Source organism: Phalacrocorax carbo, chromosome 19, assembly GCF_963921805.1.
Source record: "Phalacrocorax carbo chromosome 19, bPhaCar2.1, whole genome shotgun sequence".
Taxonomy (NCBI): Eukaryota; Metazoa; Chordata; class Aves; order Suliformes; family Phalacrocoracidae; genus Phalacrocorax; species Phalacrocorax carbo.
The window spans coordinates 943,308-964,019 of NC_087531.1; the positions used below are offsets into that span (position 1 = coordinate 943,308).

The following is a 20,712-nucleotide window of genomic DNA, read 5'->3' on the forward strand; positions in this document are numbered from 1 at the left end:
GGTTTTGTACAGAAGATGCGCCCCTGCCTGTTCTCACTCTCGTTAAAATGCTTTGTTTCTTTTAAACTTTTCCGGTGGTGATTAACCTGCGTTGCTGTCTGGTTTATGCGCTTCGGTGTGATTAAAATGTGGAAGCTTAGGCAGACTTCCAACATCAGAGAGTGGCTGTGTGTCCAGCAGGCCCAGGACAGAGCTGTCCGTCCTGGCTGCTGTTGAAGGTCTCTGGCCTGCAGCGCTGCAGCTGGGCATTGCACGCTCTCGTCTGCGTGTGGAAAAGCACCGTGCCCTGCCCTTCCTCCGCAGACCAGCAGCAGAGAGCGCGAGATCCTCGTCTCGGGTGGTGCGGGCTCGCACCGAGCCCTCTGCGCTGGGTGGGCGAGGCGTCGCGCCCACGTACGCCCCCCTCCCTGCCGTTTGGCTGTCGGTGTCCGCTCCCCGGCCTCCTCCCGCCGAGGGTGCCTGCACCCGCACCCCACGGGCAGCGTTACTGCCCCGCGCGTGCCCCGGAGCCCGGCTGCGCTGGGGCTCCCGCAGCCGCCCCTATCTGCCAGCTGAGGTGGGTGTACCCCCGCACACAGGCAGGTGACTCTGGTGGTGGGAGATCATCTCCGGAGCAGTAATATCAGCTATTATACGCTCCTAATGCAAACAGCAGTATTTAAACCCAAATAAGAGCTGTCATTTCAGAAGGTGACAGGCAAATCACTGCAAGTTCTTGTGTGTGATTTGTGCCGTTTCAGGGGGATTAGAGACGTAGAGGCTAATTGTGGCCCCACAGACCAGCACTTCCCATGTTACAGCTAGCCAGGGTGGGTGGGCTGGACGTGATTTTGGTTTAACTTCACTGGCAAACGGTGACTGGTTTTAACCTTTCAGTTATTTCAAAAGTTGTTGTTCAATTGCCTGGGCCGACAGCGAAACAAAGCAAAGCGTTGCTTCCAGTCAGTCTGAACGTCTCTTCCCAGCACTTGGGTGTTACGCGTTTGTAGTGCTGATGACTGAGTCTGTGCATCCACGAAGGGTGGATTCTTTGGGAGCTATCAAACACGGCAGTCCAGATGTGGGCCGGAGCCCGGGAAGTCCCCGGGGAACCAGCCGGAGCGGGAGGATTCCTCTGTATTGCATGTTCTCGTGCTGCTCCTGAGCAGCCGTCGCTGTCGGGCAGGGCCCTGGCTTAGGTCTGGGCTTGAGTCTGAACACATGTGGCTCTTCACCACCCTCCATTTGGGAACGTGTTTGAGGATGGAACAAATTCTTCTCCCCTGGACAAATGGCCTCTGGTGTGGCTTGCCCTAGAAGGGACAGAAAGCACGGTCCAGGGTTCCCCCAGCCCAGCAGGAGCAGGTTTAATTTGGACTTAAGCACTGAACAGCTGAGAACTGGTCCACTGTGATGGATCATGCTGTCAACTTTACCTTACAACTGCTGCTCAGGCTGTGACGGAGGTCGAGCTGTTCGCAGGACTTGTAGGGACCCCTGAAAAGAGGGCTGTTAGCGAAAGGAAAAAAGAAGAAAAAATGGTAAGAGGGCTGGTGAGGTGGGATGCGAAGGGGCAGCTGACGGGTTCAGTGTGTGTGACGGACAGAAATCCCCTCACCAGCAGTGCGGCACTCGCAACCAGCTCGTGGAGGAGCGGGGTGAGGAGGAGCCTGCGTGGGCACGGCTCCGCTGCGCTTGCACGGCATTTGAAGGGCGGGGGGCAGCTTGCAAAGAGTGAACCTTCATCGCTTTTTACCTGAGTCTTCCTGCAGGATCCTTTTGAGCTTGCTCAGCCGCATGCGAGTGTTGAGTTTCTAACAGTGACGCCATATTAAAATAAAAATTTAAAAAAAAAAAAAAAAGCAACCCTTGTAAATGACTGATCAATTCAGTTGTGGTTCTGCTGGGCAGCGAGAGCAGGAGCACAAGTGACTCATAGGTGGGAGTGGGTGTTCAATTTGGGAGGGGAAAAGAGGGAACCTCATTAAATCTTGCCTTCTTCGGAGGGAGAAGGGGCTTTGAGAATGTGCTTTTATTTTTAAAGGGTTATTTAAAGATTTATGCAGCTCTGTAGAGAGCTTTAAATGTTACATGCCCCTGGTTCAATCGGTGTTAAACATCTCTTCCGAGGGAAGTGCTGAGGAGAGAATAACTGTGGCGTTGCGCACGTGACGAAGCATCCTCTCCAGAAGTGGCTGCCGCCTTACTTGGAGAGAGGCAGCGTATGCAGTAAATGGATGTAAGCATCTTGCTTGCTGCTTTTGTGCTGCCTTTCAGATTTAGAAGGCTGTGCTCTGCTTTTTTTTTTTTCTCCCCTACCATTAACCCTTTCCTCCGCTGCAGCCCAGTCCTCCTGCAGAGGCAAATGGCTGAAAAGCTTGATTTGGGTTTTTCTTTGCTTTTGTTTTGTTTCTCTCCCTTAGCATTCAGCCTGAGGCTGGGAAATAAAGCCAGGATTGGAGTCTTTAAGTAATGCCTGGTGCTTGAAAAGGTGCATTTCTAGCTGCAAATCATGTATGCGTGTTTGTGCCTGACAAACACGGCAATTGAAAAGCTCTTCACGGTTTTATTTTGAAACCTTTTTTTTTTTTTGTGCCTGAATGAGCTGGATGGAGCCATTAAGAAATGTGACCGGTGGCAAGGACGAGCATGCACGTTCTCAATGCCCCTCTCAGCCCTCCTTTTATTTATTGTATTTTTAGCCCTGCTCAGCCGGTAATGGTAAGGTAGGATATAGCTGTTCGAACAGACACAGCACTGGGTCACTGGCTTCCGCGTGGGCAGGCAGTTGCCAAGACTTCATCCCATGTTGAATTTTTATTTTCATTAATTTGAACGTCAGCAACTGTCATTGGTGAAGGGAGGTAAAATTAGCTTGCGATTCACCCTCCCTGCTTGGGTATCCATAATAGACTCCTGGGACTGTGCTTTTCAAGCAGGGTGGAGGGGGAGGAGGGAAGAGTCACACAAAAGACAAATGAACTGTTTGGATTTTTTTTTTTCCCCTCCCCAGTCAGAAATGTTAATGGACTTGGCCTGAGTTCAGCTGAGGGAGGGGAAGGATAAGCGTTCAGCTTTGCTCTGAATGGGGTTATTTGAGGCTCTGCAGACGTGCAGTTGGGATGTAGGGAGGCGAGGAAAAACCCTCAACTCCGGCTGGGGGGCACGGCCGGGCGGCTCCGCTGCCCCGTCGCTGGAGGAGCTCCGGGGACGGCGTGTCCCCGTCTTCTGGGGGGGGGCTCCTAGGGGCCGCGTGCCTCAGCCTCTTCTAGCGAGCCGCCCCCTCCCAAGGGTCAGAAGCTGGCAGCTGACCGGACTGAGAGCAGGTCCGTGAGTGCACAGCCGGGCACAGCTAGTGTTTCTGCTTCGTGCTCCTGAGCCTCTCGCCTCGCCCGTCATTTTCAGAAAGTATTCGAGGTAGGGGCAGAAACCCGAGGTACTTCCACCCGTTGCGCTGAGCTGCGCGGGGAGCTGGGTCTGTGCTCCCTGGGAGGCTGCGCAGCCCCCCGCCCCGGGGAGCGCGGTGGGCGCCGGCGGCTCTGGCGCACGAAGCCAGCAGCCGTCCCAGCCCTTGTCTCCTCCCGTGGCAAGGCAGGAGCGCTCAGGTAAGAGGCAACAAGCCAGTACCTGGGAGCTGCGTCAAGACTTGGCGGAGCCATCGGGGAGGGGTGTAAGGGGCAGCTCATCAGCAGGTCCGTGCGGGAATCAGTTGCACTTGTAACCCAGAGTCGCCCTGCAACAGGCAGATCTGTCTCACCCTCCTCCTCTCGCTGTTCCCAGCTGCCTGTCCCAAGCCTCTGGAAGACCAGCAGTACCTCACCTGGTTTTGCATGGCCAGAGGCCGAGCTCTGGCGTGCCGGAGCTCCCAAACCACAGCACCGGGACGGTGCTCCCAAGCTCTTTGCAAGCCGGAGCACAGCTGCCTGGCTTGAAGAACCCACTGCTTTGATCTGTAGATCAGTCAGCAGGGTCATTTCTCAAGGTAATTCCTGCCTGGGCCCAGCTCTGCAGCTAAGCCTGCTTTTAAGGGAGAAATCTTGCCGGTGAGCACCCTGGTTCTCTGGTGCTCGCAGCCTGCGCCGGGCCGTGCTGGCCATGGATGTGCTCAATCTGCTGCCTTATTTCCAAGGAGGCGTTTCTGCCCCAGCCGGCTGGGCATCGCCCTGCAGCAGCCTCACTTTGCTCCCGGTCCCCCCCAGGCAGAGGGGCCGTGTCCGTGCTGCGTCCGGGCTGCCGCCGCCTTTGCTGCTTCGGGTCTCTGAGTGCTCGGTGAGGCTGATCCCTCTCCCCAGCGCGAGCCCTCCGGGGAGAGGAAGGTTGGTGCTGAAGGTGACCTTGTCTGAACAAGGTGACCTCCGTGTCCCCTTGCAGCTTTTGTTTCCCGGATGACTCTCCACCTGTGCAGGAGGCGCTGGGCTCCCTGTAAGAGCCGCGCAGGGGTGGCGGACGGGAGCCGAGCGGGTGGGAGCCCGCAGTGGTACCTGGGAGGGATGCAGCGAGGTATAGGAGAGCGCAGGGGTCCGAGGTGGACCCCCGCTGTTCTCCTCCAGAGGAGAAGCAGCTCTCCCACCGCCCCCATCCCCACGTGTGTCCCCCTCCTCCCCGAGCTCGGCAGCGGTGGGGTGATCATTGGCGCAAGTACAGGGATGACGTGCCGTTTGGCCTTGGCGGAGAAAGGATTGAGCATCCTTTAAAGAAAATTATACATAATCGTCTTACAGCCTTCGCTTCCACTCAAACCTCTGAGTCATAACTGAAGGGCCCTGGAGTGTGACGTTCCTGCTGGAAGGAAATTGCCTTGGCTGGATCCGGTGGGGGGGAGCCGGGAACCTGACAAATCCTCTCATCAGCCCTGCGTCTGGCCGGGGGATGCGCTGCGTTACCCGTGGGAGTGCGCTGGGCTGCGTCTGCGGGGGTGTCCCCTCCTGCTCCGGGCCGCGGGGCCCTTTGTCGCTCCCTGGGAGAATGGATGAGACCCCAGCCCCGGTCCAGCCGTGGCAGCGGGCAGATGCCTCTGGAAACGGCTCTTGATCTGCTGTGCTGAGTCACGCTCAGGTGGCCCGTAGAGGAGGCTGATCCGGAGCCATTCTGCCATCTGGGTGTCCCCTGTAGGGGACGGTGGCACGCCGGACCGCTGCATCGCTGCCTGAACGGGCAGAGCCCCCGGCCTCTGCCAGACGTGGCGGTGCTGCTGCGGGTGAAGCAGACCTTCCCCCGCGCTGCAGGAGCAGCTGAGCACCTGCTCTACAAACACATCGAGCCCCTGGGTACTCTGCAGGCCGGTGGATGGGGCAGGGACATGCACCTTCCTGCAGAGAAGGTGGCAGGAGGGAGGAGGAGTGACTTCTTCCACCGCTGCCCCTCCGCTCCTTGGCCAGGAGCTGGGGTTCAGGGTGGGCACGGCGGCTGCACAGGGAGGAGGGGACATGCTGTTCCTAAGGCCTGGACCGACCGTGCCCATGGTTCTTGCTCACTGCATCAAGTTTTCTTTTCTCTTGTGTGCTGGGGACCACCTGCTGCTGTGTACTGGAGAAACAGGGGTAAAACCCACCCTTGGTGGGAGCAGGGAGGGAGGGGTGGTCTTGGGCACCCTGCCTCACACATCCCATTTGGGCTGCCTCTCCTGGGGTCCTCAAAGGTGTGGGAACAGGCTCTGATTTCCCTCGGGAGCTTGTGCCGCCCTTCTGAGCGAGGGGAAGGGTCGCGCTCCGGAGGAGGCGATGCTCTGGGGCCGCTGCCCGCCCTCTGCCTCACCGTCTCCCTTCCCTTGCAGGACAGGTGCCTGAGGAGGAGGCAGGGCAGAACGGGCAGAGCCGCGGCAAAGGGCTGCCCAAGGCCGTGTGCATGAACGGGACGGAGACGGGACAGCTGAGCACCAAATCGAAGGCAGAGCGGCGGGCGAGCGCCTCTTCCAACCCCTCCCGCAAGGCCTGCTCTGCCAGCAGCAAGATCCGCAAGCTCTCCACCTGCAAGCAGCAGTGAGGGAGCCCCCGCGCTCGGCACAGGTACCGGCAGCCCGGTCCCGGCGGCGGGGCCGCCCTGGGGGACTGCCTGGGGACGGGGTGTGGGCTCATCTGAGCCTGCCCCAGCCGTGGGCAGCGGGAGGGAGCTGTAAAGGGTGTTTTGTAGTCCTGGGTGTGGAGAGGGGAGAGGTCTGGGCCCCGAGCATCCCTCTGCAAATGACCCCAGCACCCAGAGCCTGGATCCCCTGTGGTTTTGGGGGGGTGCGGAGCCCAGTGAAGACCCCCCCCGTGCTCCCTCCTCCCTGTGCCCTGCTCTGCTGCTTGCCTGGCTCTGCTCTACTCCCTCCTTGCGCGCTGCTGCCATGTCAGGCATCGTAGTCCTTTCTCCCCTCCTGGACTGCAGCTGGGCTGTGTCAGGAGAACCCCTTTCCCTGGCACCAGCGTCCCCCCACTTTCTCCCCTGCTCTGTTCCCTGCTGCTCCCAACTCTGGGGAGCACAAAGCCCCTGGTGTGTGGAGGAGCTGGGCTGCAGTGGCATGTTTCCAGAGGTGCCCCTGAGAGAGGCCCCCATGGGACCTCCCCACCCTGGTCGGGGAGGGGGCCATGTCACCCATGGCCAGGCCACAGCCGTGCCCAAGCCCCTTCCTCTCCTCAGGGAAGCTCAGCATCCTCCCTGCTTCCCCCTCCTCCTTCCGGCTCTTTCCTCCTCAGCTCTGCAGCCTTGTCCCCTTCTTCCCACCCCTCATTCATAAGTGAGCCAGCAATGACTCATGTTCAGCGCTCATCCACCCCCGGCCTCACGCTCGCGCTCGTCACCGGCGCTCTGTGGGGCTGAGGCTCTGTTATCTGTTTGGATCACGACCAGCTTTGTGGTGTGAAAAAAGCCAGAAATAAAAGCCTGTTCCTCCCCCTGCAGCTGTCAGACCCGCGCTCAGCCCCTGTGGCAGCTTTCATCTTTAATTCATGGCTGGGAGTGAGTCACCTGCATGGGGAGTTACTCTATCGGCAAGCAAATGCCTTGGATCTGGGTCTCCCCGGGGATATGCTGCTCCTCTCGCCCCTTCCCACTCGGGTACCCGCCGTGGGGTCTCCGCAGCAGCTGCCCAGCGGTTTCGGGAAGGAGAGGGTCCGTGCAGGCTGCCTGAGCCTGGTTCGGTCGCTGCCGCCTCCCCCGTGTGCCTTGCAGGGACGGCCCGCTTGGGAATTGCCCACTTTTGCACTGCCCCCCCTTCAGTCAGCGCCTTAAAACCTCTGGAAGCAAAAAGCGCTCCTCCTTGGCGTAAATGAAGCTCCTTGACTGCGTTTTCCCCACGCGTTTTCGCTTCCCGGCTTCAGGGGCAGGTCCGGGGTTAGCTGGCCGAGGGGCCAGGCGCCGTGCAAGCACACCCACCCTTCCCGGGGCCGGAGCAGGGACCCCAGGCCCCCTCTCCATCCCATCCGCACGGTGCTGGTGGGAGACGCCTGGAGCAGGGGGGGACGTGCCCGTGGCCGCAGCGGGGGCCAGGAGCAGCGCGGGGGGCTTGCACCCCCGCTTTGGCACCAGCCCTGCCCTGCCTAACGCCCCCTCCTCTCTGTTCTCCCACGAACAGCATCCCAGGGCCTGGGCCAGCCCGCGCCCCCCATCCTCGCCCCATCTCCGCCTCTCTCCTGGGAGTGGACCGTGCTTGCAATCCAAAAAGAAACCAGAGGTAAACCAAGGAAATCGCCCCCCGCCTTCCCTGCGGCCCCCCCGCTCCAGACAGCGCCAGGAACCGGGAGCTGATGGTGGCCAGAACCCCGCTCACCACCTTGGAAGATGAAATCTCTGGCTGCGAAGATGCTGCCCCTCCTCCCCATTCACTCTTTGCCAATCAAGACACTGATTCTGTTTTTAATTTTGCGATGGGAAGGGTGGGCTGAGCGGGGCCGGGGTGCGGTGGGACCCGCGCCCCTCTCCCTGCCGCGCCCGGCCGGGCCCACCCCGGCTGTTTAGAAGTCGTGCAAAGCCATTGCCGTGCACTTTATGTTTTAGACTACTGTTATATATTATATATTTTCCTCTTTTTTTTTTTTTGTTTATATTTGCGGTATATTTAGAGATTCCTACACATCGTGATGTGTTTAAAATAAACCAGATGAGGAAAAAAAAACAGGTATTAAGACAAAGCAAAACTCCATTAAACCTGCATGCTGTAAAAGGGCTCAGAAAAGGGAATGGGTGAATTCGTCGTCTCTTTTTCTTTTTTTTTTTTTTTTTAAAAAGAAACAAAAATAAAGTGAAAACAGTGAGGTGGGTTTCATGTCCTTCCTCCTGCAGCAAGCGGGATGGGGGTGTGCGCTGGGCCCCTCTTCCCCCTGCCCTCCCCAGCAGCGCCCGCAGGGAGGGCGCCGGCCCCGGGGCGGCGGAAGGTAAGAAACAAGCTCAGAAAAGTCACAGTTGGGTTTTGGTTTGGGTTTTTGTTTGTTTGTTTTGTTTTTTTTTTTTCTCTCCTTTGTTTATAGACTTAAAAACGCTGAGTTGCAGATCGAGTTAGTGCTTTGGACAGAGACTTTGCAGAGGGAAGGAGGGACCCGGCCTCTTTACTCGCATGCAATTGGGGTGCCGTGGAGGGGCCCCGGGCGCGCCCTGCCCGCCCCGCTGCCGAGTCTCCCAGGTACCACAGCTTGGGCTTTTTTTTTTTCTTCCTTTTTTTCACCCATCCTTTGGAACACAAATAAAAACTGAATAAAAAGCTAACCCCGCCCCCGGCACAGCAGCATCCACCTCTGTAAAAATCCCTAAGTATCCTCTGAGCGCCCGGGGAGGGGTGCGGAGCGCTCGGGGTCGCCCACGGCACATGCTGACCTGACCCCGCGCTCTGCTCGTGCCCTGGCTGAGGGGACGGCCCTGGGGGGAGGATGCGCAGCCCCCCCCCACCCCTACGGGGGTGTTTACAGGGGTGCCCCAGGGCTGGTCCTGCCTCCCCAGGCCTCGGGGTGCTGCTGCGGGGCCCGCGCCGCCGGGGCGGGGATGCGCAAACCCCCCCGAGCATCCTCCTGCCCCGGCACAGCAGCCCCAGGCCCCCAGTTTCCAGTTTAGATCCCAGGCTCCCTGCAGCGCCGGGTGGCTCGTGGGCACGAGGAGGCGACTCCCCCCTCCCCAAATAACAGCCCCCTGTGCCAGGGCGGCACCGCGGCGTCCCCCAGCCGGCCAGGGGGATGCCCAGCTCCGGCCCCTTCCTCGCGAGGACGTTCCCTGGCCGGATGGGAGGCATTATTGCTTGTAAAAAACTGGGGAGAGGGGAGAGCGTTATCTGCTACACAGCTCTGCCGTGAGGTAAGGATTAGGCCGCAGCTGGGTTTGGGGGTTTATTAGCAAAGTCCCTCCTCGCTGACCTCCCGGCCAACGCTCTGCTCCCCCTCTGCGCCCCGACACCCCCGGGCACCCCCGGCCCAGGGCCCTCCGCCGCCACCTGGCACCTCGCTCCTGGGAGCGAGGGGGCTCGGCCACCCCACGCTACCGGACCCCCGCGGTGAAAGGGGGGGGGGGGTACGGCCAGGGGACCCCACGCGCCCTCCCGGCTTTCCCGTGCTGGGGCCGCCCTTCCCGCGGCGCACCGGGCTGGTCCCCACGCCAGCAGCAGAAGGGGATGGAGCCCCAAACCCCGGTAGGGGCCGAGCCCCGCCTGCGCCAGGGTCTCTCCCCCTCGCGCTGGGCCTAGACAGGGCTGTGGTCAGGGGGGGCATCGCTGGCCGCCACGGCCACCGCGCGCTCGGTGCTCTCTCCCGCTTTCCTCAAGTGCCCGTAGAGCCGCTCCTCGAGGCCGCCGGTGATTTTGTCCATCAGCTCCGAGCCAGAGCCCAGCCCCAGGCACCTCCCGGGGCCAGGGCAGTCGTTGTCCCCAGGGGGCTCGGAGCCAGCCTTGGGCTCGGGGGCCGCCTCTCCGGGCTCCTCCACGATCACCTGGATCTCGGGGTCGGGTAGCGCCGGGGCAGGGGGGACCCCGTCAGCCGCCTCCGCCGCCTCCTCGTCGCCGGCGCTGACGATGCGGGGCAGGGGGCTGTGGAAGCGGGCGTCCAGGGGGTAGTTGGCGCTGTCCCCGCGGCGCAGGGGCGTGCGGTGCCGCTCCAGCGCGGGGTAGCGCACGCCGGGGTCGCTGTACTGCTTGGCGTGCTGCCACTGCTTGCGGAGGTGGGTGCGGGAGCGGTGCTTCCCCCGCAGCGGGGACTCGTCGAACTGGGGGTCGTGGCGCACGAAGGCGTTGAACAGGGCGTCCGTCTTCTCATCGATGCTGTAGTCCCGCCGGGGCGCCGCATCCCGCCCCGGGAACATCTGCCCGTACGGGGACCAGGCCAGGGGGCTGTGGGGACGGGGGAGTGCCCCACCTGCTGCGCCCCGGACCGTGCTCCCGTCCTCTTCCTCCTCCTCCTCCTCCTCCTCTTCCTCCTCTTCCTCCGGCTCCCGGCCTTCAAAGCTCTCGAAGATGGTACCTTTCCGCCCCGCGCTGGTGAAGCAAATGCGCTTCTCGGAGGCCGTCTGGTCCTTGGGGGGCCCCTCCTCGCCCCCCCGGCTGGGCGCCTCGATGGAGGCGTAGCCGCTGTCCATCTGCAGCAGCTTGCGCGTGCCGGGCTCCGACTCCTCCGGCTTGGGCCGACCCCAGAGCTTCTCCTCGGGGCCTTCGGCCTCATCCAGGGAGGAGGAGGGGCAGGGGGGAATGCCGCCGGCAGAGGAGATGCTGTCCCCGCCGTCACTGCGCACCGAGTCCTGGTCGTTGCTCCGCTCGGAGGAGGCGTACAGCTCCAGCGAGGCGCGCAGGCTCCAGATGTCGTGGTAGGCACTGGGCTGCTCTGGGACGCCCGCCTCGCCGGGGCTGCCCGCGCCCCCCTCGCCCGGCTCTAGCCTGCGGGCACCACCCCGGGGTCACGGCCGAGCAGCGGGCGGGGGAGATGCCAGCCCAGCACCCGCAGGCTTTGCCGCAGTGCTTTGGTGCCACCGCACCCGTGCCGCAATCCCCGTGCCTGATTCTCCCCGGACCCCTCACCCAAGACCCTCACCCCCCGGCCGCCCCACCAGAGCTGCACAAAGGTGGGAGCCCGCCACGTGCGGGGCAGCGCAGGGTCTCCCGGTGCCCGGCTCGCCCGTCCCCATCCCCTCTATCTACTGAAAAATACCTGCCGAGAGAGGGTGGGGGGCTGGCGGGGGAGGGCAGGAAGGGGCCGCCCGCGGGGTGGAAGGCCACGTCATCCGTGCGGGCGATGTACTGGATGATGTCGGTCTGGTGAGGGTCCCGGTCCTCCTGGTCCATGCTCTCGCTGGCCGCCCGCTGACGCTGGAACTGCCGCCGCTTGGGGGACCCTGGGAAGACGCAAGGCAGGGTTTGGGGGGGGGCTGGGGGTGCCACATCCCGGCAGGGTGAGCCCCCCCACCCACGCATCTCCACCTGCCCGGCCCACCCCCCTCGTGCAGCGGCTCCCACCTCTCGTGTCCAGGCTGGACGCCCGCTGGGTGCTCTCCAGCTTCCACTTCTTGATCCTGAAGTAGGGGCTGGCCCCGTCCAGGCTGGCGTGGCGGCGCAGGCGGGTGAAGAACTGCAGGACGGTGCCCTGCGCGGGGGCTGGGGGGGGCTCCCCGGGGGCGGCACTGCCCGCCCCAGCCGCCTTCCCGCTCCTGGGTGCTGCTGCGAACTGGGAGGGGTGGGGGGGACCATGAGTGCCCGCTCAGCTCCAGGCACGGCTCCCCCAGCCCCCCCCCAGCCCCAGCTCGGCTCCTTTGTCCCGCTGCTGCCAAGCTCGGCTGATGCACAAATGTCCCCCGGGGCAGGGGATGGGGATGGGGCGGGGGGGCAGAGCCTGTTTCTAGCTGGATGCCCACGTCTCTGCCCAGAGCCCTGGCACGGGGCAGGGGGGACAGGCAGCCCTCCGGGGCGCGGGGCCGGCCCTGTGCCGGGGGATCGGGGCAGGGACAGCATCCCTGGGGCTGCGCAGGCTGCCAAGACCAGGAAGCCCCTTCCCCTGCCCGGCCGCGGCCCCCCTGGCCGGCACTCACCGAGGGGCCCTCCCCGGAGTCGGAGGAGGCGGACGGGCTGGCCTCGGTGAAGCTGGTGTCCACGGTGGAGTTGTAGGTGTCCCCAGGCAGGGCAGAGCTGGGGCACACGGCATGGCTGGGGAGCGCCGGCTGGGGCAGGGCCCCCGCGGGGGGCTGCAAGGCAGAGCGTGCTCGGGGGGCTTTGCACGAGGGTCGGGGACCGGGACGGGCCCCCTGCACCCCAGGACCTCCCATTCCCACATCCAGCAATGCCCCGAGACTCCCACCCCAGGCCCGGTGGTGCCTCCCTGGGGTGCTGCAGGCCCCCCCCACGTCCCCAGGGTGCTGGGGCTCACCTGGAAGATGGCGAGGCCGGGCTTGGGAGGGGGCAGGCGGGGGGTCATGGCCAGGCTGTTCTCGCTGGACTCGCACTCATGGATGGTGACAATCTTGAGGGCGGGCGGCGGGAGGTGCAGGTGGGTCAGGCGGGCATTCTTCAGGTGGTGGAAGTCCCCCTCCGTCAGCGTGTACCTGCCGGGCACGCCGGGTTAGGAGGGGCGGCCCCGGCCCCCCGGCCCCCCCCAGCGCAGCCTGGTGCTTCACCTCCTCCCCTTCTCCTGGGTCTTCTTGCCCTGGTCGAAGAGTGCGGCCTCGTTGAAGGAGACGCGGCGGGCGGTGGAGGAGCTGGAGGACAGGAACCGCTCACTCTCCACATCCCGGTAGCTGGAGGACGACAGGCAGTCGGGGTCCTCCACTTTGATGGTGATATCTGCAGAGAAGGGTCAGCAACCCAGGTGTGTCCCCCCCCGCCCTGGTGCATGCCTGCTTCCCCAGCTGAGGCCTGGAAAACTCGCTGCATCCAGAGCCTCAATGTCAGCCCGGGGGTCCCTGCTCCCGGTCCTGCTCACACAGCCAGGAGGGACGATGGAGGGCACAGGGGGTGTGTGGCCATCCCGGCCCCAGGGCTGGGGGCTGTACCCAGGAGAGGGGAGGGCCCAGGAGCTGCTGTACCCCCCCAGGGAGCTGGAGGTGCTGCTGGGGGTGCAACTGGTATTACTGGTGGGCAATCGCTGGCAGGTCACCGGGGCCCCCCCGGCCTCCCCGTGGCGCTCACCCTGGGCTGGCTGCGAGTCATCCAGGTAGGTGGTGTTGGTTTTCTCGGGGTCATCGCTGGCTCTGCGGGGGGGGAGGAGGGTCAGCCGTGCCCCGCCGGCCCCCTTCGCGGTGCCACACGCCCCGGGAACAGCGGCATCGCCTGTCCCCACGGCCCGTCCCCACCTGGAGTGCCGGCGGTCGGCCTCGCAGCACCGGCGGCAGATGATCAGGATGCTGGAGAGCAGGACCAGGGTGCCCCCGATGAAGATGGAGAGCAGGGCGAGGAGCAGCACGTAGCCATCCTGGGGGGACACCTCGCCGGGCACCACCTGCACAGGGCGGCACGGGCTGAGCTGCCGGGGGGGGTCACGGCCCAGCCCCGAACCCTGCTTCACCAGGGTGCCGGGCAGCCCCCTCCCGCACCAAGGCTGACGCCGAGCGCTGCTCCCCAGAGACGCTCGCGCTCCCCCGCCACCCCCGGGCCTGCTGCCGGCTCCGGGGACCTGCCTTCACCAAGGCAACCGCAGCCAGGGGGGGCAGAGCCGCCAGCAGCCCCCGCGCCAAGTGGGACCCCAGCCCTGCCCCTGCGTGGGGGTCGGCGCTCACACCCCCAGCCAGCAGCCCCGGCTGTGGGAGAGGGTCTGATGCGGCAGCAGCACCCAGAGCATCGCAGGGGGCTGCGCAGGGCACCGAGGGGTGTCGCCCACCCCCAGAACTGGTGAAGCAGGGTGGGTGACAGCAGGGCTGGGTGGCCGCCGCAGTCCCCACCCGGGTGCAGACCCCGCACCCCCCCGCACGGCCCCACGCCGGGACGCGCACCCCCTGCTCCCGCAGCCCCCCGAGGACGGCAGCGCGGGCAGGGGCGGGCAGGGCGGCCCGGCTCACCGTGGTGCTCTCCGTCGCGTTGTCCCAGGGCGTCGGGTCATCGCTCATGGTCCGTCCCGGCCCGAGCGTGTCCTGGGGCAGGGGGAGACAGCGGGAGGCGCCGGGCCGGGGGCGGCGGGTCCTGCCCGGCCCCGGGCCCTGCCCGGCACCGCGGTGCGGAGCTGCCGGGAGGGACCGGGAGGGAGGGACCGGGATGGAGAGATGGAGGGAGGGTGTGGTCAGGAGGGAGGATGGAGGATGGAGGGAGGATGGAGGGAGGGAGGGGCGGAGGGTGTGGTCAGGAGGGATGGAGGGAAGGTGGCTCCGGAGGCAGGGAAGCAGGGATGGAGAGATGGGGAGGCAGGTGGGGCCCGGGATGGGGAGGAGGAGGAGGCAGGACCGCTAGCCCTCCTCTCGGAGCCCCCTCGCCCCCAGCCGGGCGCAGCCCCTGGGGTGGGACGGGGGCTGCCATCACCCTGTGCCCGGCCCCCGTGGGGCCCAGACCCTAGCACTCCGGCTCCCGTGGGGCCAGTTCCCCACACCCGGCTGGGAGCCGGAGCTCCCAAGTGGTGGCTGGTCCTGGGGGCCAGAGCTGGCCCGGGGGGGCCTGAGCCCGCCCTGGGGTCCCACCCTGGATGGCTCGTGCGGAAGGAGGTAACATCGCGCTGCCCCATCATCGCCAAACCACAGCCACCAGCACCCAGGCACCACTGCCACAGGGGAGGGGGCTGCCGGGGGTCCGGGCTGCCTGGCCCCTGCCCACGGGAGCTCAGGGGGAGCTCAGGGCGCCCAGGCAGGGAAGGGCGGCAGATGGCCGCCCCACATCTTGTGCCAGTAGAGCCGGCGTGGGTGTTGCTGGAGCGTGACGGGTGACGCTTCTGAGTCAGCCGGACGGTGGCTCCGTCACCGGACTGTCCCCGCGCAGGGGGCGACGGGGCTGCCGAGGGGATGGGGCCTCAGCTGGCTGCGGGGCTGCCATGGGGCCCGTGGGTGATGGAAATGGGCCGAGCTCCTGAGGACCGAGAGCTGCTAGGGCCAGACGGACAGGCAGATGGACACCTCCACACCCTACCACGGCATAAACCCCGTGGCCTTTAGGCACCCAGTGGAAGCCTCCTCGCCCTCCCGGGGGCTCTTCCCGGGGGCTGCCGAGCTCCCGCTGCGGGTCTGTGTGTCCCTGTCTCTGTGTCCCAGGCTGATGGAGGGGGCTGGGGCTGAGCTGGGGTGGGTGATGCTGGTGTTGGGGGGAGCCCCCAGGGTGGCGGGCAGGGGCAGGCGTTGCGCTGTCTGAGGCGCTTGGAAATGGCTCAAAATCAGGTCAGTGGAAGATGTGAACTGAGCCCGTGGCCAGGTGGGACAAGGCGCCTGTGGGGACAGCGTGGGGGGTGATGGTGCCATGGCTCAGGGTATCACCCCCTCGGCAGGATATCGGGGTGGGGGGACCCCCCTGCTCTGGCCCCCGGGGTCTCTCTGAACCTCTGGGGCGAGCGGGATGTGCCAGACCCACCCCAGGGGCAGGAGAAGGGGGGGTCCCTCCTCTGGCCCTCGCTGTGCGGGGGGCGCGGGGGGTCCCCAGGCTTAGGGCAGCGGGTGAGCGGGCTGCGGCTCCACGCAGGACGGGCGCCCCACGGGTGGGATCCCGGCGGGGCACCCTCTGGCCCGGGGCGGGGGGCCCGGGGTGTGCGGGAAGAATGTCCCTGCTGTTCCCCATCATGGAGGAATCCCGTCTCCATGGCGACCCGGCGGGAACAGGACGGCCATTGTCTGGAGGAGGGGGCCGGTCCCCGGGCTGTCCCCGCGGGTGGGGGCGCGGGGCCGCGCTCCCGGTGCCCCGGGGAGGGGGGGCGGGGGGACCCCGGTGCTGCCGCGCTCCCGCACGTGTGCGCCCGGGGGAGCGGGCGCGGGAGGGCCGCGGGGGGTCTGCGCCCCACGCGTGCCTGAACCCCGCGGGGCCCGGCCGGACCGGGTGGGGGGGGGGGGCGGTGTGGAACCTGCGCTGCTCCCCCTGGATGCAGCCGCCCCCCCGGCCCCAGCCCGGTGATGGGGATGCGGGCAGGGATGCGGGAGGTAGGCAGGGATGCGGACAGGGATGCGGGCAGGGATGCGGGAAGCTGTGGGGCAGGGAAGCGGGAGAGGGATGCAGGCAGGGCTGTGGGGCGGGGATGGGGGCAGGGATGCAGGCAGGGATGCAGGCAGGGCTGGTGACAGCGAGGCGGGAGCCCCCGGGACCTCCACGCGCGGTGAGGCGTGATGGGCTCCCCCCGGCCGGCCCGGCTCGGGCTGTCGCGATAGGGGCTGTCGCGAGGCGGCGGGGCTAGACACTCACCTACAACTGGGACCGGGGCTCCATCGCAGCCGCTGCGCTCGGTGCGGCGGGGCGGCCCCGGGATTTATGAATGAACCGGAGCCGCCCCCGCGCGGCGCGGGCGTCACGTGGGGACAGGGGCTGCCCCGAGCCCTGCCTGCACCAGCCCTGCCTGCATCTGCCCTGCCTGCCCCCAGGCTCTGCTTGCATCTGCCCTGCCTGCCCCGAGCCCTACCTGCCCTCAGCTCTGCCTGCATCTGCCCTGCCTACACTCAGCTCTGCCTGCATCAAGCCCTGCCCGCCCCCAGCCCTGCCTGCACCCTGCTCTGCCTGTCCCAGCCCTGCCTGCCCCGAGCCCTGCCTGCATCTGCCCTGCCTGTCCCAGCCCTGCCTGCCCCGAGCCCTGCCTGCTCCAGCCCTGCCTGCACCGACCCCTGCCTGCCCCGAGCCCTGCCTGCCCCGAGCCCTGCCTGCTCCAGCCCTGCCTGCACCGAGCCCTACCTGCCCTCAGCTCTGCCTGCACCGAGCCCTTCCTGCACCAGCCCTGCCCGCCCCCAGCCCTGCCTGTATCTGCCCTGCCTGCCCCAGGAGCCCCCGACACCGCAGCGCCGGGAGCGGCCCCAGGCTGGGACTCCCCGGGCCCCCCAAGCCGGCGGGGTGCGGGGCACGGGCGGAGGGGGGTGGAGGTGCCGCCCCTTGGGCCCCATCGCCCCGCAGCTGAGCCCGGGCCCGGGGCTCTGCGGTGCCTCCCGCCCCAGCGGGACAAGCGGCGCTCGGGGCGCGGGAACTACAACTCCCATGCGCCCCCGCGGCCGCGCGCCACTTCCGGCAGGCGCCCGGCGCCCCCCGGTCCGTGTAGTCGCGCGGCGCAGGGCAGTCTGGGAGCTGTAGTCCCGCCGCCCTCCCGGCCTGCCCCGCGCCGCCCGCTCGCCCTTGCCGCCGCCCCGGGCCGCCGCCGCCGCCGCCATGTTCCGCGCCGGCCGCCTCCTCCCGCGCCTCGCCGCCCTCCCGGCGCTGCCGCCGCCCCGCGCCCGCGGCTATGCCGACCCCGCCGCCGGGCCGGTCCCTATGGCCTTCACCTTCGCCTCGCCCACACAGGTAGGCCGCGGGCCCGGCCCGCCGACCCCCGGGCTGCGCCTGGGGCGGCCGGTGCTCGCTGCCGGCCCCGGGACGAGGCCGTCCCCGCGGCTCCTGCCCCGCTGTCACCGACCCCGGCCCCCGCTGCAGCTCCGCCGGGGCCCGCGGGGTGCCGTTCTCGCTCTTCCAGCCCCGGCCCTTCCGGAGCCGGTGCGTTGTGCGGGGCCCGGCCCCGCTGCCAGCCCTGTCACCCCGGGGCGCTCTCCTGGCACCGCTCCCCGGTGCGGGGCACGGCCTCCCCCTGCCCCCGAGGTGCGCGGGGCTGCGGGGGCAGCCGGGCTCGCCGCTCCCCCGGGGCGCTGGGGACGGGCTGTCGCAAGGCAGGGTTTGTGCGGCACCGGCGGAGCTGTGTGGGACGCTCGCACGGAGGCTGAGTCGCTGACTCCCATCACAGCGGTGACGATGGCGTCAAGGTCTCCCTACGCTCTTCTCAGGCTTCTCCCAGCTGCACCCTTCGCCTCTCGCCCACTCCCGACTTCGTGTCTCTGCGTGCCGCCTCCCTGCCACCACCGCACCTCTCGGGAGGCTCGGAGCGCTTTCCCACTCCGTTTGCCAGGACCCCTCCTCCAGAGCCCGGCCCCGCTCCAGCCTTGCGAAGGTTCAGGCTGTCCTGGTCACACCTTGCTGTGTGTTAAGCCCCACGGCCTGCCAGCTGCCAGGAGCAGGGCTGCTCCCCCGAGCCCGCAGGGTGGGAGCACGCTGCCCACCGCATCCCTCAGCTCTCCAGAGCCACAGGAACCACCTCTCTCTTTCCCCTCTGTTCCCAGTAATGGACTGTTTTCCCTCTGCTCTGCCCTCCCTGTCCAGGTGTTCTACAACGGTGCCAACGTGAAGCAGGTGGACGTGCCCACACTGACCGGCTCCTTCGGTATCCTGGCCTCTCACGTCCCCACCCTGCAGGTCCTCAAACCAGGAGTCGTGACAGTCTATGCTGAGGATGGCACGGCCACCAAGTACTTTGGTAAGTAAAGCAGGCGGAGCTGGGGAGGAAGGAAAGCGTGCGTGGGGGGTGTTCTCAGGGCTTTCACAAGGGAGAGACTGCCAATCAAGGTGTGTCCTGGTGCACTTGCAGGGATTTCTGCTTTCCCAGCCTCCCGGGGCTGCTGGAGGCTGCCCTGTGGGGCCAGGGATCTGCCATGGAAGATGGGGCTCAGTGTGAGGCTGTGGTCTGGGCTCAGGTTGTCTTGGTTCTGCTCAGACTCTCTGGGAGCATCCCCTGCTTTAGCTTCTGTTTCGGTAGGAAATAAGTCCCTGTGGGCCTGGGAGGTGTTACAGGAGGACATCGAGGTTTCGGTTTGGCAAAGGGATCAAGGAGGTTCCAGGGATCAGCTCACCAGTGCTGCCCTGTGTGTGGACCCCCAAACGAGGCCCACCTGGCAGCCCTGCCTGCGCTGCCTGACGCGGCCCCCGCTGTTGTCCCTCTGCAGTGAGCAGCGGCTCTGTCACGGTCCACGCGGACTCCACCGTGCAGGTGCTGGCGGAGGAGGCGGTGACGATGGACATGCTGGATCTGGCTGTGAGTACCCCGGTCCCCGCAGGCCGGGCTGCACCCTGCCTCCCTCGGGCAGGCCCTGGCAGCCGGGCTCCCTCCTGGAGCGGGGTTTACTCCCTGCTTCTGTCCTGTGGGGTGGGTGTCTCAGGAGCTTCCTGTGGCTGGGGAAAGCATGCCCAGACCAGGGGCTGTGCCTTTACCCACTTCCCCGTTGCCCGCTGATGGGGATCAAAGGCTCGGAGCTCCCCCTTAGTGAACTTTCTGCAGGCTGTAGGGAGAGGAAGCCAGGCGGTCGTTAACCCTTCTCCCAGCCATTTCCCTCCCCTTGGACAGATGCTGATCTTGCCCCTTCCCACCCCTCTTAGTCTCAGATACAGCTTTTTCCCCAGCAGGGCCTGTTGAAAAGGCATCTGCTGCCAACATGGCCGTGTAAGCGAGTCTGTGGGGCCCCGTGCACGGGGCCAGCAACTGTAGTGAAGGGAGGGGTGGGAGAGGAGTGACTCGAGGGCTGTAGGACAGGTCACCTGTCCTGTGCTGGTCTCTTGATGACACATTCCTTGTGCTCTCATGTTCAGACTGCAAAATCAAACCTGGAGAAGGCTATTTCAGAGGTGGCTGCAGCGTCTGATGAAGCAGCTAAAGCAGAAGCTCAGATTAAAGTAGAAGCTAACGAAGCCCTTGTAAAAGCCCTGGAGTAATTAAGGTAAATGTCACTTGTACCCTGGCTGAGATTTCTAGACCTGCTCTGGAGACAAGTCCCTGCTCCGTGCTGCCCATGGGGAGCTCCCTCCCACCGCAGCCAGGCCCACCGGGCTGCCCGGGGGCGGACAAGGGCTCATGCCTGGGTTTCAGGGAGGGGTGACACGAGAGCTGTCCCTTTCCGTGGTTGGGCACCAGCTCTGGGGGGCTGGAGGGGGGCCCCTGCCCGGAGCCGACCCGGAGCCGCTAGATGGCAGCAGGGCCCGGTGCCGTGCCGTGCCACGCCGTGCCGCGGGGCTCAGCCTGACGCCACGGCGGGGAGGCGGCCGCCTCTGGTGGGGCCTCGCTGCTGCCTCCAGGTCCCTGCTGGGACCAGCCACGCCAGCGGGCAGCTTGGGGGCAGGCTGGATGCCTGGGGCCCCGGAGGGAGAGCAACGTGCGGCCTCTGCTCCGGGTACACTCCCTTCCACTAAAAACAAACAGCTTCTGTCTCTGGGGAGGCAAGGCCAGGCCGCTTACCTCGTGGCCCCTTTTCCCTCTACCCTGCTAAGTCTGTGCCTCATCCCTCCTCTTCCCTCGTGCTGGCAGCTGGGAGACTGCTCTGCGGCAGCGCGTGTGCTGTGCCCGGCAGGTGAGTCACCAAAAGCCTCCCCGCTGGCCTCTCCCGGGAGCAGGTACAGCAGGGCAGAAGCTCCCCTGCTATCTCCCTGATCTCTGGTCCCGGTGCTCTTTGGCCCGGGAGGTCAGGTCTGAGAGAGCCGGTGGCTCTTGTTTACTCGCAGCAGTTTAACAGCCAGAGCCAGGGAGAAGCCCTCGGAGCAGAATTCACCGCTCTGCCGAGCCCACCCCGCGTTGAAACCAGCTCCGCTTCTGTGTTGCAGGAATCCCACTGTTGAGTAGAGAAACCCCAGGCTGTCCTACTTGTCCTGGCTTCCCCGATTGTACAGATGGTGTGGGACAAATGGAGGTGGAGAGATGCTCTGATCGATTAAAAGGAAATGTAATCCTGTCTTGTAGCATGTCACCTTCTTCTGAGGCAGCAAATTGCAGCTTGTGCTGTGCCGGTGGCTGGGTGCCCGGGGGCAGGCTCTGCCCCCACGCCGGGGCGCAGTCGCTCAGGGAAGGCGTACCTCCAGCACTGCCCTGGGGTTTGGCTGGGGGTTCCCATGGGAGATTCACCTACGGGAGGCTTATC

The 20,712-nt window shown here is 65.7% G+C and overlaps 3 protein-coding genes across 7 annotated transcripts in view; 2 read left to right on the plus strand and 1 right to left on the minus strand.

Annotated features, from left to right (window-relative positions):
- STK11 (serine/threonine kinase 11) overlaps positions 1-8,210 on the plus strand; it is a 45,662-nt gene extending 37,452 nt beyond the window's left edge. Inside the window, exons 9-10 of the mRNA XM_064469703.1 lie at positions 5,753-5,984; positions 7,532-8,210. Coding sequence (XP_064325773.1) covers positions 5,753-5,961 — 209 coding nt within the window. The 3' untranslated portion in view covers positions 5,962-5,984; positions 7,532-8,210. The remainder of the gene's footprint in view (positions 1-5,752; positions 5,985-7,531) is intronic.
- Positions 8,211-8,567: 357 nt separating this feature from the next.
- Positions 8,568-16,989, minus strand: CBARP (CACN subunit beta associated regulatory protein). Of its 3 annotated transcripts, XM_064469676.1 has the most exons (11): positions 16,681-16,989; positions 16,211-16,446; positions 13,906-13,977; positions 13,204-13,349; positions 13,040-13,101; positions 12,529-12,694; positions 12,282-12,456; positions 11,947-12,099; positions 11,378-11,585; positions 11,073-11,256; positions 8,568-10,801 (listed from the first exon to the last, which is right to left on the minus strand). In XM_064469676.1, exons 3-11 carry the CDS (start codon positions 13,951-13,953, stop codon positions 9,619-9,621), a joined length of 2,325 nt encoding a protein of 774 aa, XP_064325746.1. In that variant the 5' UTR covers positions 13,954-13,977; positions 16,211-16,446; positions 16,681-16,989; the 3' UTR covers positions 8,568-9,618. The 3 variants fall into 3 exon arrangements, with proteins under 3 accessions (XP_064325746.1, XP_064325747.1, XP_064325748.1); XM_064469677.1 differs by having other exon boundaries at positions 13,906-14,066; positions 16,211-16,989; XM_064469678.1 differs by lacking the exon at positions 11,947-12,099 and having other exon boundaries at positions 16,211-16,989.
- Positions 16,990-17,077: 88 nt separating this feature from the next.
- On the plus strand, positions 17,078-20,526 carry ATP5F1D (ATP synthase F1 subunit delta). Of its 3 annotated transcripts, none has more exons than XM_064469734.1 (6): positions 17,078-17,287; positions 18,134-18,287; positions 18,754-18,842; positions 19,394-19,521; positions 20,106-20,148; positions 20,300-20,526. In XM_064469734.1, exons 1-4 carry the CDS (start codon positions 17,156-17,158, stop codon positions 19,514-19,516), a joined length of 498 nt encoding a protein of 165 aa, XP_064325804.1. In that variant the 5' UTR covers positions 17,078-17,155; the 3' UTR covers positions 19,517-19,521; positions 20,106-20,148; positions 20,300-20,526. The 3 variants fall into 3 exon arrangements, with proteins under 3 accessions (XP_064325804.1, XP_064325803.1, XP_064325802.1); XM_064469733.1 differs by having other exon boundaries at positions 20,399-20,526; XM_064469732.1 differs by lacking the exon at positions 20,106-20,148 and having other exon boundaries at positions 17,079-17,287; positions 20,399-20,526.
- Positions 20,527-20,712: the final 186 nt, after the last annotated feature.